Source organism: Lolium perenne, chromosome 4 (assembly GCF_019359855.2).
Source record: "Lolium perenne isolate Kyuss_39 chromosome 4, Kyuss_2.0, whole genome shotgun sequence".
NCBI lineage: Eukaryota > Viridiplantae > Streptophyta > Magnoliopsida > Poales > Poaceae > Lolium > Lolium perenne.
Window position 1 is genome coordinate 257608055 of NC_067247.2, and position 15265 is coordinate 257623319.

The 15265-nt window shown below is 45.3% G+C and overlaps 1 protein-coding gene across 1 annotated transcript; it reads right to left on the reverse strand.

Annotated features, from left to right (window-relative positions):
• Positions 1–5330: 5330 nt before the first annotated feature.
• Positions 5331–12024, reverse strand: LOC127332166 (phosphatidylinositol 4-phosphate 5-kinase 6). Its single transcript, XM_051358428.2, has 8 exons — positions 10705–12024; positions 9754–9918; positions 9477–9642; positions 9282–9398; positions 8902–9095; positions 8698–8777; positions 8533–8617; positions 5331–6186 (listed from the first exon to the last, which is right to left on the reverse strand). The coding sequence occupies exons 1-8, from the start codon at positions 11838–11840 to the stop codon at positions 5895–5897; spliced, it is 2235 nt and encodes a 744-aa protein (XP_051214388.1). The 5' UTR covers positions 11841–12024; the 3' UTR covers positions 5331–5894.
• Positions 12025–15265: the final 3241 nt, after the last annotated feature.

A 15265-nucleotide genomic window follows, 5' to 3' on the forward strand; every position in this document is an offset into this window, starting at 1 on the left:
GTCCCCCACTTGCACGACGTGTCAACGTGGTGGAAACAATGGACCCACAAGGCAGAAAAATCACGACTATTAACAGAGATGAAGTAAATTTGACTAAGGGAAGTATGCCGACAAGAAAAATAAAAGAAGATTGGCGACAGGAGAAGTTATTGAATACTTCGGGAGCCTTTGATCAAATACAAGTTTTTGCCCAAATGCTCGGGGGCTATTTCGACAAAAGTAAAATTTCGAGTATGGCAATATAGAAATTGTGGGAGCCTACAACCAAGCACAAGTCCTTGGCTGTAGCCTCGGGGGCTACTCCCATCGGGAGCGCTGTTCGCGCACCCGAGAGATGAAAAGAAGATCATATCGAGAAATAATGACAATATAGCGACAAGGTGGACTAAAATGTTGAGCCTACAACCAAGCACAAGTCCTTGGTTGTAGCCTCGGGGGCTACTCCCATCGGGAACGCTGTTCGCGTACCCGATGAAATTAAAAAAGAAAGATAGAAAAGTAAAGAGTATATTTCGAGTTATAACTAACTCTACATATACTCCCATCGGGAGAGCAATATAAGTCATACTTGACTCGATAAAATGTGCCATTCCAACAGCCGGAAAAGCACTCGACAATATATTCTCAGAACGCCAAAGTTGCGATCAATTTCTGAATGCCGCAAATTTGCGAAGGTAAGACCCCAGATCCGTTCTGCTGGGCGTGGCATCGCCGAAGATCGCGCTCACATTTTTATCCGTATCAACAGATACGAAGAAAAATCCTAACGGACGCGTTAGGTACTCGATAAATTTGACTGGGACTCGACAGAATGGTAAGACCTTAAGCGGCACCTGTCGAAGTTTACACCAGTATCCCGAGATCATGTCCAGGGACATGATCTTGAAGTAGGTTTTTGCGGATTGCCACTAGAGCAGTTAACTAGTACCTGATCCGTCAGATGAACTAGCCCCAACTACCGTTATCCCTGTACAATATAGAATTTTATGTGAAGAAATATAAAAAAGTTGAAGCTGTTGAATAAAAATAAACAGTGGAGATTTTCCCTGACTCTACGATTCAAGCAAAATCTCGGGGGCTACTGACATAGGCATCCCAAATGGGCCTGCCGAAGATAGTACCCGGGGTTTACTGAAGGCCCACTACCCGAAGAATAAGAAGATTCGGGAGCCCAAGATATATTAAGGAAAGTTAGAGTTGTAATAGGAAGTGTTATTTGTAATCTGGCGGGATGAGTTAGAAACCGTCCCGGACTCTGTAACTTGTACAAAACGAAACCCTCGGCTCCGCCTCCTATATAAAGGGGGAGTCGAGGGACGAAGAGATCATCGAATCATTATTACAAACCCTAGTTCTCATAATCGTCGAGTACTTTTCGGCTGAAACCTTCGAGATCTACTTGCCCTCTACTTCCAACTAAACCCTAGCCTACAATCCATAGGCATTGACAAGTTGATACCTTGTCAACCAGGGATTCCGGCGCCAACGTGGAACCTGCACAACACAACCAAGATACTTTGCCCCAACTTAACAGTGAGGTTATCAATCTCACCGACTTGCTGTAACAAAGGATTAGATGTATAGTGTGGATGATAATGTTTGCAGAAAACAGTAGAACGAGTATTGCAGTAGATTGTATTCAATGTAAAAGAATGGACCGGGGTCCACAGTTCACTAGTGGTGTCTCTCCCATAAGATAAAGAGCATGTTGGGTGAACAAATTACAGTTGGGCAATAAAGATAGCATGACAATGCACATACATGTTATGATGAGTAGTGTGAGATTCAATTGGGCATTACGACAAAGTACATAGACCGCTATCCAGCATGCATCTATGCCTAAAAAGTCCACCTTCAGGTTATCATCCGAACCCCCTCCAGTATTAAGTTGCAAACAACAGACAATTGCATTAAGTATGGTGCGTAATGTAATCAACAAATACATCCTTAGACATAGCATTGATGTTTTATCCCTAGTGGCAACAGCACATCCACAACCTTAGAACTTTCTGTCACTGTCCCAGATTTAATGGAGGCATGAACCCACTATCGAGCATAAATACTCCCTCTTGGAGTTACAAGTAACGACTTGGCCAGAGCCTCTACTAATAACGGAGAGCATGCAAGATCATAAACAACACATAGATGATAGATTGATAATCAACATAACATAGCATTCATTATTCATCGGATCCCAACAAACGCAACATGTAGCATTACAAATAGATGATCTTGATCATGTTAGGCAGCTCACAAGATCCGACAATGATAGCACAATGAGGAGAAGACGACATCTGGCTACTGCTATGGACCCATAGTCCAGGGGTGAACTACTCACACATCACTCCGGAGGCGACCATGGCGGTGAAGAGTCCTCCGGGAGATGATTCCCCTCTCCGGCAGGGTGCCGGAGGCGATCTCCTGAATCCCCCGAGATGGGATTGGCGGCGTCGGCGTCTCTGGAAGATTTTCCGTATCGTGGCTCTCGGTACTGGGGTATTTGCGACAAAGACTTTAAGTAGGCGGAAGGGCGGAGTCGAAGGGCTGACGAGAGGGCCACACGCTAGGGCCACGTGGGCCCCCCTTGGGCCGCGCCGCCCTAGTGTGGCGGCGCCTCGTTGCCCCACTTCGTTTCCCTTTCGGTGTTATGGAAGCTTCGTGGAAAAATAAGCCCCTGGGCGTTGATTTCGTCCAATTCCGAGAATATTTCCTTACTAGGATTTCTGAAACCAAAAACAGCAGAAAACAGCAACTGGCTCTTCGGCATCTTGTTAATAGGTTAGTGCCGGAAAATGCATAAATATGACATAAAGTATGTATAAAACATGTGAGTATCATCAATAAAGTAGCATGGAACATAAGAAATTATAGATACGTTTGAGACGTATCACAAGGTCATCGTTCCCTGATTAAAGACAAGACCGGTGTCACCAAGGTCAAAGAAGCTTTATAAAGTAGCTTAGCTCATCAAAGATGTCATTAGGGTTTCTTCCCTTGTAAGCCACCCTCTCCCCTATATGGGGAGAGGGGGCACACCCCTGCGCAGGAGGACTCAGGAGAGGGATCGCTAGGCAGTAGAGAGTAGTAGAGCAGGATAGAGGTGCTCACCTTGTAATCCATATGTTCTTCAACCTCTGGCCAAGGCCAAGTTCATCGAATACATACCGGGATTCCTTCCCAGATTCTCTCCCTTGTTACCAAAACCCTCCCCCGAATCCTCTAGCGCATATTCGGCCCCAACTTAAGCCATCCCATGGCATCTGTTTGTTCACCACGACGACAGAATTTCTCAGCCAGCACTTCCTGCAAGATATTGTTGGATAGATGAAGCTGAATTAATGAAAAAGCCTTACGGTCTTTCCTCTTTTCATCGTCGGTCTAGGTCTTGGCATCTTTCTTGCCAAATCCATCAAGAGCTTCATCCAGATCAGAAGATTTGGTAAGGATCACCCTCATCTTCACTTGCCGCAGAGAAAATCTCGTGGTATAATCTAGCTGCGGTAGATCGAACTTCAAGGAAGACATGTCGCAAAACCCTAGATTGAAACACACACTCTGATACCACTTGTTATAAAAACGATAAGCAAATAACGAAGAAGGTAAACGCAACGGAGACACAAGATTTAACGTGGAAAACCCCTTCCAACACAGAAGGGGAAAAAACCACGGGCGCCAGCCAGCAAAACTTCACTATACCGGGGAGTGTTTACAAACATCGTGGGTTATCTTATAATCTGATAAACCCTAGCAGGCGGCTTACAAGATGTATATATAGGCGGTGCCAAACGATCCGTACCGTACCAACCCTACCGGCGACGGGCCTCGCTCCGCTCGTCAGAAGTTAGCCTCCCTTTAGTATATGAATTTAGATCACAATATAACACAATACCATGCTCACCATTGACATGCTTCTGTGACACGGTTTTGCCATTCATGACCGATGAAGATTGCATCAATGAAATTGTACCATGAATCGGATGACACTTACCGAATTGCGAAGAACTAGCATCAAATCAAAAAAAAAAAACCTTACCGAAATGGAAAACAGAAGAATTGGAAACTTACAATGGGATGGAGGAAAAGTAGACCCGAGGAAGGTGGAGGCCGCGTCGCTCCTCCTGCCGCTGCCCGAAGATGTCTCGCGCTCCATACAGGAGGAGGCGGTGGTTGAGCTGGAGCAGGAGCACATGTCCCGGCTAAGCCTGGTGCGCAACTGCCGCCATGACGGCTGCTCTGGCCGTAGCAAACCCATAAACGGAAGTATTTGAGTTCTTTTACAGACAAAACTACTTCATGGGTTTACATTGCATAACCTGCAGGCTTAAGCCTTGAACATTGCATGCCTGATTAGTGCCTTACATTGCCATCAACCTAGTCACACGTAAAACGCAACTTAGCTGATGCCTCAGCTGCCACTTAGTGGGCCATCTCACCATTGTATTAGTTGAGAGTTCGAAAATAGCAGGGACCTGGTCACTAGATTATACTTCCATTAGAAATTAATTGGGGGACAAAATTGTTAGTTTCATCTCCACGTACGACCCAACGGTCGTATGACCCTATCTCGCGTCCTGATCGGGGACGCCCAACCACGTCTGGTTGGTGGGCCCGTGTCGCCAGCGCCACATATAAAAGAGATGGGGCCGGGGCACGGACGCCAAGGTTCGTCCGCTGCCATCCTCTCCACCGACACACCAAACCCTAACCATCCGATTTGGTGAGGCGTTGTGGCGGCAGGAAGCTCCACCGACACCGCCGCCACCTCTCCGTCACCGCCATGGCGAGCTCCTCGATGAACAAGCATGATGGTATGCACCCTGCTGTCTCTCCTCTAGTTCTAGTCCCGGTTAGATGCAATTACTCATTAGATGCAACAGATAGAGGTCCTAGTAGATGATCTAAGAGCATCCCCACTCGTTGGCGCTCTTCACGCCCAAATCCGGCGAAATTTTCGTCCAACTGGACGAAAATTTGGCCTGGGGGCAGTATATTTCCAGTCGTGTGATCCCCAAGCGGCGTTTCTCGGGGAAAAAGAGGATGGCCCGGGGAGTCCGGACGAAAGAGGAGACACGTGGGCGTGGGCGGTTGGTTTTGCTCCATCCGGAGTCCCCGGGAAACCGAGGATGGCATGGGGAGTCCCGGACGAAAATAGGCTCAAATACGGACCAAAACGAGGAACCGGGGGTCTGACTAGGCCGTTTTTTGCCGTCCGGATGAAAAAAAGTGGCACGTTTTTCTCTTGACCTCACATTCAGAAATCAGAGACACCATCACCATGAGCAATTGAGCGTAACTTTGCTTTCCGAACCATCCAGAGATAGTAAAAAAAATCAAAGGGGCACATCATTGTACTTCAGACAAGGGGATAGCAAACATTAAAGGCTTACGGAATTTGAACCCATATTAGCCAGGCAGTGTAGCACAAAATGGAGAACGAATTTCTTCACAGTATGGTCGAAGGTTTCACCTCCAAAGATTGTTAGAAGATTGGTGCCCATGGTATCCTCAGGCAAAAGAGCATTTACAACCCCTGACATGTCATGTGCACTTGTGGTTACAAGCTTCTATGTGTGATTTCAATCTGTAAGTTACATCTACTCTTGTAAATATTAGTGAGTGAACTCCATGTGTATGTATGTAGCTACTCATATTTACATGAAAGCCAATCCGGTTCCTGAGTGGCAAGGATCAGAAGGTTCTGCAGCAACTCGGTCATCGTGATGTTCTTTACAGAAGCTGCTGAAATCAATCCAGTCTGCCACAGACAACCGACAACGCCAAGTTTGAAACATGAAATGCCGCGCTGCAGTGTGCTCAGCTAGATCTTTGGCCAGGGAAAGTGTATCTTCTCGTTCAAGACTAACATTATCTGCTGGAAGGTCTCAATATGCTTTTCAGCTGTCTACTCTGTCTTCTTGAAATGCTTTGTATATGAAATCTTTAAAGCGCCTGGAGTACTGTCTTGGATCTACTGCTGAAATGGATGTCGAGTCATATTGGAAAGATTTGTATGCATGCTCAATCTTTTTGCCGATATCGTAGTCTTGAAGTATGTCTATTATGCCAAAATACAATATAACATCACAGTACTCCCCGGTTGGCTCTCCAATAACATCACTGTCGTTCTTTCGGACTGTCATTTCTGCTCTTGACAGCATGTTCGCCCCAAGTTTAATCTTAGACCACCTGCCCAGCCAAACAATATCAATTCTGTTTATTATTGGAAGGCTTGAACACACTTACGAACACATTCATCAGATGCATATTCAAGGGAAAATAGCTTCATGCCACTCTTAAACATTTGGTAATAGCCTAATCTAATATGTCATTTTAGTTGTTCAGCACCACTGGTACTTAAGAGCATGAGTTAAGCATGAAAGTACATGGTGAATCTAGTGAATTTAAAAAGGTGCAAGGTTCTAACAAAACAATGTTCAATAAAACATTCCAAAACATTGTTCAATAAGCAACAGAGGTGTCCCTATGAACTGGATTTTCATTCCAGAATTTACATAGATCACATCAGAAACTATATGTGGTATACGCATATTAAACTTTTAAATACCATCACGGGAGATATGACTTTACGGTCTTAAAATACTTTCTACTCAGCAGAATGAAAATCCTGGCCTCAGAAAGTTAATGCCAGTTTTCGACATTTAAAAAGATGGGTGCCCAACACTTCTCAATGCCAAATTGCTATCACAAAAAAATATCAACCACTACATTATTAAGCTGATGTTGGATATTTATGTTGCTTTCAACAATTATTCAGCATGGTTATTATCTATTTGGCGGGGAAGAATTGATGTGGAATTTCACTCGAGATACCGAGGACACGAAATTTCACTCAACAAAGCAATTCTCTGTGCTAGAAGACAATAGAAGAATCAATTAAGATCAACTCTACAGGACAGAAGAGTTGGGTTTGTTTTGCAAGATTGGCTCTACAGGTACTGACCCGCACAATTAGATTGGAATTGATCTGAAATATAAAATCTGACCATGGCACATGACTCACGCATATGTGCTAGGGACTAGTATATCTTAGACTCAGAAAACTGACATGTCTGATCGTGGTTGTTAACATTGCTCGGGATTCAGACGGAGTTTCCGGAAACAGGTGGAATATTTGTAACACCTGGAATTGGAGTCTAGATAGTTTCCCAACCCTCTAGCCTCATGATGTACTGTGAACAGCACCACAGGAAATACATAGGAATAAAGGGTGGACCACACCCAATAATAAATTCCCAACAGCTGAAACATGAATATCTTGATGATGAGCTGGGATAAGGAATCAGGTACTTACTGCCACGTAAACTGGGGCAAGGTGAGCAGGCCGCTGTGCTACGGAGGCCTTGGTATACCAGACATTGCACGCACGGCCATTAGCCTCGGGACCCGTTGGTTGTGAAGGATGCTTACAGACCCCTTGCGACCTTGGCACGGGCTTGACATGCAGTTCACCAGGAGTGAGCGCGATATTTTCTTTGCTTCCACAATGATGGTGTTGGGCAATGGATGCTCCGCTCTTTTCAGGGAGGACAGATGGTGGATGGGAAGTCGATCGGGGAAATAGCGCCGGATTTACTGGCACTTATTCCACAACGCCCCAGGAAGCGCCGTACAGTGGAACATGTGCTAACCGAACGCAGCTGGATCACAGACATTTCAGGGCTTCAAACCCTCTGGCACTTTGGCAGTACGTTCAGCTGTGGACCAGGATGCAGGGGGTGCACCTGACGGATGAGCCAGACAAGCTTGTCTGGCGGTGGACGACCATTGGCCAGTACTCCTCTAAGACCTGCTACTATCCCCTTTTCCAAGGGTCGATAGTCTCAGGGTCTTGGAAGTTGAACTGGAGATCCTGTGCGCCACCAAGGGTGAGGTTCTTCATCTGGCTAGCTTGCCAAGACAGATGTTGGACGGGTGAGAGACTTGCATGCCGCCAGTTGCCTCATCAGCCGCGATGCGTGTTCTGTGACCAGTCGGAGGAGACTATGTCACACATTCTTACACGGTGCCCGTTTTCGCGGATTATCTGGCATGACGTCCTATCCTGGATCCGATCTACTTCCGGACCTACCGTTGTTGAAGGGGACTTCGCGGAGTGGTGGACGCTGGTGGTGCGATCCAACCCACGTCATACGCGCAAAAGAACCTCGTCGTTGATTCTGCTCACGGCGTAGTGGGTTTGGAAGCATAGGAACGCGATCGTCTTCAACAACGAGCTGCCTTCGGTGGCCTCCTTAGTCGGCACGATCAAAGCCGATGCAAGATCATGGGCGGATGCGGGAGCACGAGGGCTACGCCAACTTCTCCCTTAGACTAGGTTTCTTGGGTTGAGTTGTATGGCGTGGGTGTTGGTCCACTCTTCGGACTTGTAAATACAACTTTTTTTATCAATGCATCGAAACACAAAGCTTTTTGCGTTGTCGCGAAAACATGATTCATAAAGAGAAAAAGCAACTACAAATATATATTACAGTAGTATTAACTAAGAGACCAATAATGTAGTATCTACATTACCTGTTTGGATCAGAAAGAAAGTGATTCCTATCCCATCTTGAAAGGCGAGGTGTTGCAGGTTTTTCACCATCGATATCGATGGCACCTTTAGCCAAGTAAATAACAAGTCAGCATTTTGTATTTTTACCAAGTACCTAACGCCACAAATAGGTATCTCTCTCTTACCTCTAAAATGTACACCCACCAAGAGACTGTAATCCATAATTTTCTCCTGCTCCAGAAACTCACAGTCTTTGTCCACTTGCCTGCTTCCATGTATTTAAGAACTAAATTAGCACAATATTTTTGGATATCATGGTTAGCTTTTGGGGCTTAGCTTAGTAACAAAAAATGATACACAAAAGAAAAATGGACATAAGGTGTTCACACCTTTTGAACTCTTCGAACCATTGTTTTTGCAACCGGAAGATAAAGTTAAGATCAAGATCTTTCAGAGTTGTATACTCATCAATCTCTGCCAGCGGCTTGTCAGTTGTCCGGCCAAGAGATGATCCTTTGAGATCAAATCGCCTATGAATAGTGTGATCGGAGCAGAATAGGTTCCCCATTATGACAAAACGAACCTGGATAGCATTGCACCAAGCAAACAATCAGGATGCTTCACAACAGCAGATTCATGAGCCGTATTTATAATATGAGGACAGAGTGAAAAACGCCTTGTATAAGCGTCACTTCTGCACTCTTCTTCGAACACAAATGTCGTGCATTTCATTCGTGTTTATGGAAATAAAGATTATTTACTTTCTAACCTTCTTTTGGTTTGCTCCAGCCAACTTTACACAGTGTAGACCAAAAAACTTAGCCACTAGGGTATTCTCAAAGGCACGGACATGACTGTAATAAGCACGAAGCATCTTCAGAAGCATCTGCATGATAACAAGTAATCATATATTTAGAATAAAACTTATGTTCATCTAAGAGGTTTTAAAAGCATGTAGACAAACCTTTACTTCAGATTTCTTCATTGTCTTTATCATGTATCGATCATCGTTTGTCAAGTAAAAGAAACTTCCACTCTTACCAGGGGATGAGAGCTCACGAAGAGCATCATCTCCACAGAGGGATAGCATATAGTCAGCTGGATCAACTTTGAACAGCTTGCGCAGTGTCCTGTGATTTAGTTCAGAACAAATGTGTGCGTGAGTGTGTTGACAAGCATATTACGGTAATATGGTCATAAACTGACGGGATGAATCTTTTGTGATGGGAGTGATGACCAACCGGAACACCTTTGGGCAGTAATCCTTCCATTTGAAATCGCTGGAATTGTGTGGAGGGGTATATTTCGAGCCTTCTGGGGGGAATCTCGTCCATACTTTTTCCTTTGGGTCAAATGCAGATGATTTCAGATCTAATATGACCTGACCTTGTCTTCCTACTGCATGCCTATGCCCAAGATATCATATTCAGAGAACAAGTAAACTGCAACTTCTGATTTTGCGAAGAACTAAATCAATCTTATGAAAAATGATTTTTCTCCTAAAAAATAATTCGAAGTTTATCTCGTTTGTAATGCAAAAACAACATAGACAAGACAAAAAAAAGGAATAAACTCTGCTTTCAAAGTGAATTGGGTGATGAAGGGAAAATTTTCATGGTTCATCTTTTTTGCAAACACCATGTTTGTAACAGTTTACTAATAATCTTGATAAGCATCATTTTCCTTGAAGAACTACACAAAATTAAGCTGTATATGTTCAAAAGCGCAAGCAGAATTGGGTATATGATATGTAATTCTTATTACTTCGGAGTTCCAATATATGATGAGAGGCAATGTTTATGCTGACAAAAGAAATTATATGAGTTCATGTAAAACCTCCTGCAAGTCATCCAACTAAATCCAGAATGTGCACCTTCCTTGAAAATTCGAGCCAATTCTCTATAATACAACTGTTGATATCCATTTGATGTCGTGCTCACAATGCGTGACATTTAGGCAGATATTCTTAGCTAAAAACATTTATAATGTGCTTCAGTTCTCTCCAGGCAAGTGAAAACATTGTTGGTGTGCATATTAACTCGCTACAAATCAGATAAACACCCAGCCTCAATGCAGATTCCAGTGAGAATAATGTGTGACATCTAATTGGCATTTTTAAACACAGCACTAGCAACAGTTTCTGATATTCCCAGGAAGATCAAGGTATTACTGATCAGGGGAAAGAAAGGCACCTGATGCCGAGCTGCAGGTTGAGCATAAGCTCGTAGTTCTTGTGCCCCTTGGCAATGGTCTCCCCCTGTCGCTTGGATATCCGCAGCGGCGCAGCTGCACCCTTGGCAATGTGCGGCGCCGGCGAAGGGGGAGGCAGACCCCTCCCTTCCCTCGTACTGTTCCGACGCTTCCAGTCGTCGGTGATTTCGACCTTGACGTCTCCATCTGATCCCCAATTGCTCCCACCCGAGAGGTTGCTCCGGCCGGACGACGAGCTCCCGCGCCCACTGACCGAGCGCGCCAGCCATCTGAGCGACCTGAGCGACGGCAGCGCCGACTGGCTCTCCGTGCCTGAGCGCACGCATTCCGGCAGCTCTCTCGCGAACACCTCCCTTGGGTCGCGCGTCCTCGCATCGCTCGCCGCCGCGCCCGGGGACGGGTAGTACACGCCCTTCTGTTGGAGGGCGCCGCCGGCCGCCTCGCGGCCCCAGAAGCCGACATAGAGGCTGCCGTCGGACCACCGGAACGTGCCCTGTCCGCGCGGGCGGCCACCCTCCCAGCCACCGTCGTAGCGGTTTCCGTTGGCCCAGACCAGGGCGCCGCGGCCGTGTATGAGGCCCGCGCGCCAGCCGCCGGCGTACTCGGTGCCGTCGCGCCAGGTGTAGCGGCCGCAGCCGTCGGGGAGCCCCGCGCGCCACTCGCCGTCGTAGGAGTCTCCGTTGGCGTACCGCTTCTCGCCGGCGCCGTGCTCGAGGTTCTTGGCCCAGGCGCCGCGGTAGGTGTCCCCCGCGGCGCCGACGTAGGTGCCGGCGCCGTGCATGAAGCCGTCGAGGAACTCGCCCTCGTAGGTGGCGCCCGACGGCCACGAGAACCTCCCGCGCCCCGTGGCCTTGCCGCGGCGCCACTCGCCCTCGTACATGCAGCCGTCGGCCCAAAGGTACTTGCCGTCGCCGCTGGGCGCGCCCGCGAGCCACTGGCCCAGGTAGAGATCCCCGTTGGAGAGCGCCCGCTCGGCGCGCTGATGGTCCTGCGGCTCGCTGCTGTCGGAGCCGCTGCAGGAGGGCTCGGCGTCGGGGTCGTCGCCGGGGGGCGGCATCGGTGCCACGCGGCACGCGCACGGTCGTCTCCCGCGCCCTGGCCGGGCGCGCTCGTGCATTGGTCGTCTCGATGCGCGGGAAGGTCCGCGGGCAGGCTCCCCGGCGCGGCGTGGGTCGAGGAAGGATCTAGCAACGCCGGCGGCCGCGCGGGCGCGCGGGCCGCGGCGGCATTGCCCAAGGAGTCGGTGGGAGGAGAGAGAAGGTGCGCGGAGAGAAAATTTTAGACCGTCCGAGCGAAGGTGGCGTGGGAGCGAGTGGAGGAGGAGAGCGACGTCAGGTGGGACGTGCAAAGAGGTGTCCTCTTCTCACTTTCTATTTTCGATTTCTTTTCAGATTGTCTATCTCGAAGTCAACTGGTTTTTAATAAACATAAACCAACGATCTTTTCTCTGATTCTTTGATCGAAACAGGATGCTGATGATCCCATTTTTATATATTTATACACGATCACATCACAATCTTAGGTTTAACATATATGTACTGCCTTTGTGTCGTCTCCGTCCTACCGTCTCTTCTGATGATCTCGTGTTTTCTATCTTACCTATATCTCCACCTTTCTTCCGGTCTTCAAAGGCTACCCTTCGTCGTATGTCGCAACCTTCTACTTCTATGGCATACCAATACCCTCTCTAGACCTAATACCAAAGATAGTTTTGTCGCCTTTGCTACCTATTTTGGTCGGCCGGCAACCACCCACATTTTCTCTTTAAAGGGCACTTCTTCGAGGCTTGGATGGATCTCCATCCCCATTGTCTAAATTGAAGAGGTAGACGGCTTGATTGCAGTTGGATCCATGAATGAAGATACATAAAAGTTTTAAATATGATTTTTTATTTGTGTAAGTAATATGAAATTATCATAGTAGAACTTATTGAAATATTAGCTATGACTCTATGTTTCTATATATCCAATACCCTTCCGCATGACCGCAAGGTAAACGAGCAAAGAGAAAAGATGAGGGCTCCGCTGGTTGTGGCTATGGCAGATTCTTTCTTCACTCGGCCACTTCAAGGTTTCCTAGTTCAGATGTTTCTAATTTTGTCTTCACAATGTTTCAATTTCTTCAAGAAAGTAAGGATACTATGTACTAACTAGGGATGGCTCGGCATAGATATGTGTGTGGACAACCAAGAGGCTGACCAAGTGAGGGCTTCTTTAATATGAAGAAATTTTATAGGAACTTTGAAGGATTCTAAACTACATGAATTAGAATTTTCTATAGAGATTTTTTTTGGTTGTAAGACTAGAAACCATATGATTTCCTATGAGATAGTTTACGCGTAGTTACTTAGGAAATTTTTTTCTAGTCTATCCACGTTAAAATTTTCATTTTTTATTAACAACTACGCATGCACCTATTCCTTCACACGTATTGTAAACCTTTTCCTATGTTGCAACCGAATAGTTCTTCAGGTTCCTTTGGTTCACATGATTTGAACAAAAAACATAGAAAATGGAAAACACATGAATAAAGTATCATAGAATGAGGATCACACAAGAATCGAAAACGGGGGGTATTAGTTACAAAAATTGTTTGATTGCACCATAAGAAAACATACCAAATTTCTATAGAGGTTGAGTAGATGACACAGTGGACATACAAACATTAAAAAAAAAATCGCAAGAGCTCTAACCTTTTGGTCGAAATCCAATGAAATTATAATATGGAAAAGCAATCCACGTGAACTTTGGTGGACCCATGCCTTCTAACCAAACGTTTACTATAGGAAAAGTTTGAATCTATTATAATCTTTAAATTGCTTGAAAAATCTTTTGAACTTAAACGCCCTCATCTTCAAGTTCAGCAGTTCATCTTCATCTATTGTCGGTTCAAAATGCAGGGTAGTGAAAATATATAAGAACTAGATGATTCCCCGCACGTTGCTGCGGGAACAACCATATTATTTTTATATATATAGCTAATTGATTTACTGAATATAAATTGCATGATAAGGTTTCAGTTTGTATCAACATGAACCTGTAACGACGTATTTTATATGTATATGAAGATGTGGTTTGTAGTTACTAATTTGGATCCAACAAATATCAACATCATATGGAACATCTTCTTCCATCGCTAGAAATGTTCATATTTTTTATTCTTGAAAATATGTAGAATTGTACTCAAAATTCAAGTAGTGAGAAATATACATATTTCTTGAGAGCAGAAGGAATTTTGGCAGCTGATGCATAGACTGATAGAATCAACAATTATGTGCACCATGTGTGTATAAGTCATTCGTTAGTTACATTTAGCAGGGACGCAAATATAACAATTTAGTATCAGCATTATTGTTTAATTTTTGCATGAATACATGCATGCCTAGTCACAATCCGTTGGTATGCATCAAGCTATGAACTAAACAACATCGCAAAAAAACAGAGAAACGCCAAACCTACTTCTCTACAGTGCAAAACCTCTGCCAAGGCACATTACAAACTGAAGTTGTATTAACTGCAACGGAGAAACATCATTAGAATACAACTGTTGAATGGTTCATTTCTTCTGAAAATTATATGCTTGATGAATACCTCCGGATGGATCTGGAAAAAGGTGTCCTTTACTGCTGAAGAGAAGTTTCAGAAAGGATTTGATCATCTAGAAAAATCAGGGGTAGTGACTTGAGGTCAAATGCAAAAGCAGTAAGCTCATAATATTATCACTGACCACTGAAAAGTTGTGGAAATATGTAGCCTCCACCCTCCATGGATGAAATCTGCTGACCAAATGATGACTTTGGAGAGGGATGCACGATCAGTCGACCAGTATAATATCTTGATAAATTCATGGAACGATAATTCCTTTATAATGTTAGAAAAACGGCATATTAGACAATCAAGCGATGCAAGCAGCTGGTAGATCGGATGGGGGCATCGTGATTCTACTGCCATGAACTCACCTGTGCAATCGTCGAAACATATGCGGCAGCACGCGCAGCCGTATATATAGTTATAAACGCCCTGGAACGGCTTTTTCTGATGAAGTCGTGCCATTCTCTAGGCAAGACCTGAATATGAAGGTCAGCTCAAAGCCTCAGACGGAGGAGAGAGTAGTTGCTTATTCACCACTGAAACTGGAGTTGCTTGTTGGATTGGAGGGCTGGAGGCACAACCACTTGATACTGTGTGGAGATGATGCCCAACAATGTGCTTTAAAGAGGCAGCAGCTGATGCAACACGTGAAGGAGAGGAAGAGGTAGAAGATGATCCAAGATCCATCAGTTTCTTTTGGTGTTCACTTCATGTAGAAGATAGTGGGGATGTGAAGAGCAACGAGAATAATTAAGTGTAAGCCACAAAGCGAGACGAAGCCTAGAAGACTCACATCTTCTTTCAATATTAGCTGCGTGTTTGTAACATGGAGGTAGATTTGTTTTTTGCTGAGGTGGCATATTCGTTTAGGTGGACGTCTTGCATGTTGAGAGAAATCACTTAGTGGGTTTCTCCTATTTAGATATTATAGATGGGCAAACTGCACAGGGAC

Excerpts from the sequence above, each read along its gene's own strand:
- LOC127332166 (XM_051358428.2), bottom strand. The coding sequence starts at position 11,840 with ATGCACGAGCGCGCCCGGCCAGGGCGCGGGAGACGACCGTGCGCGTGC. Across the intron at positions 9,399-9,476 it reads TGAAGAAATCTGAAGTAAAG|ATGCTTCTGAAGATGCTTCG; the intron begins GTTTGTCTACAT and ends GTTATCATGCAG. Across the intron at positions 9,096-9,281 it reads CTGGAGCAAACCAAAAGAAG|GTTCGTTTTGTCATAATGGG; the intron begins GTTAGAAAGTAA and ends AATGCTATCCAG.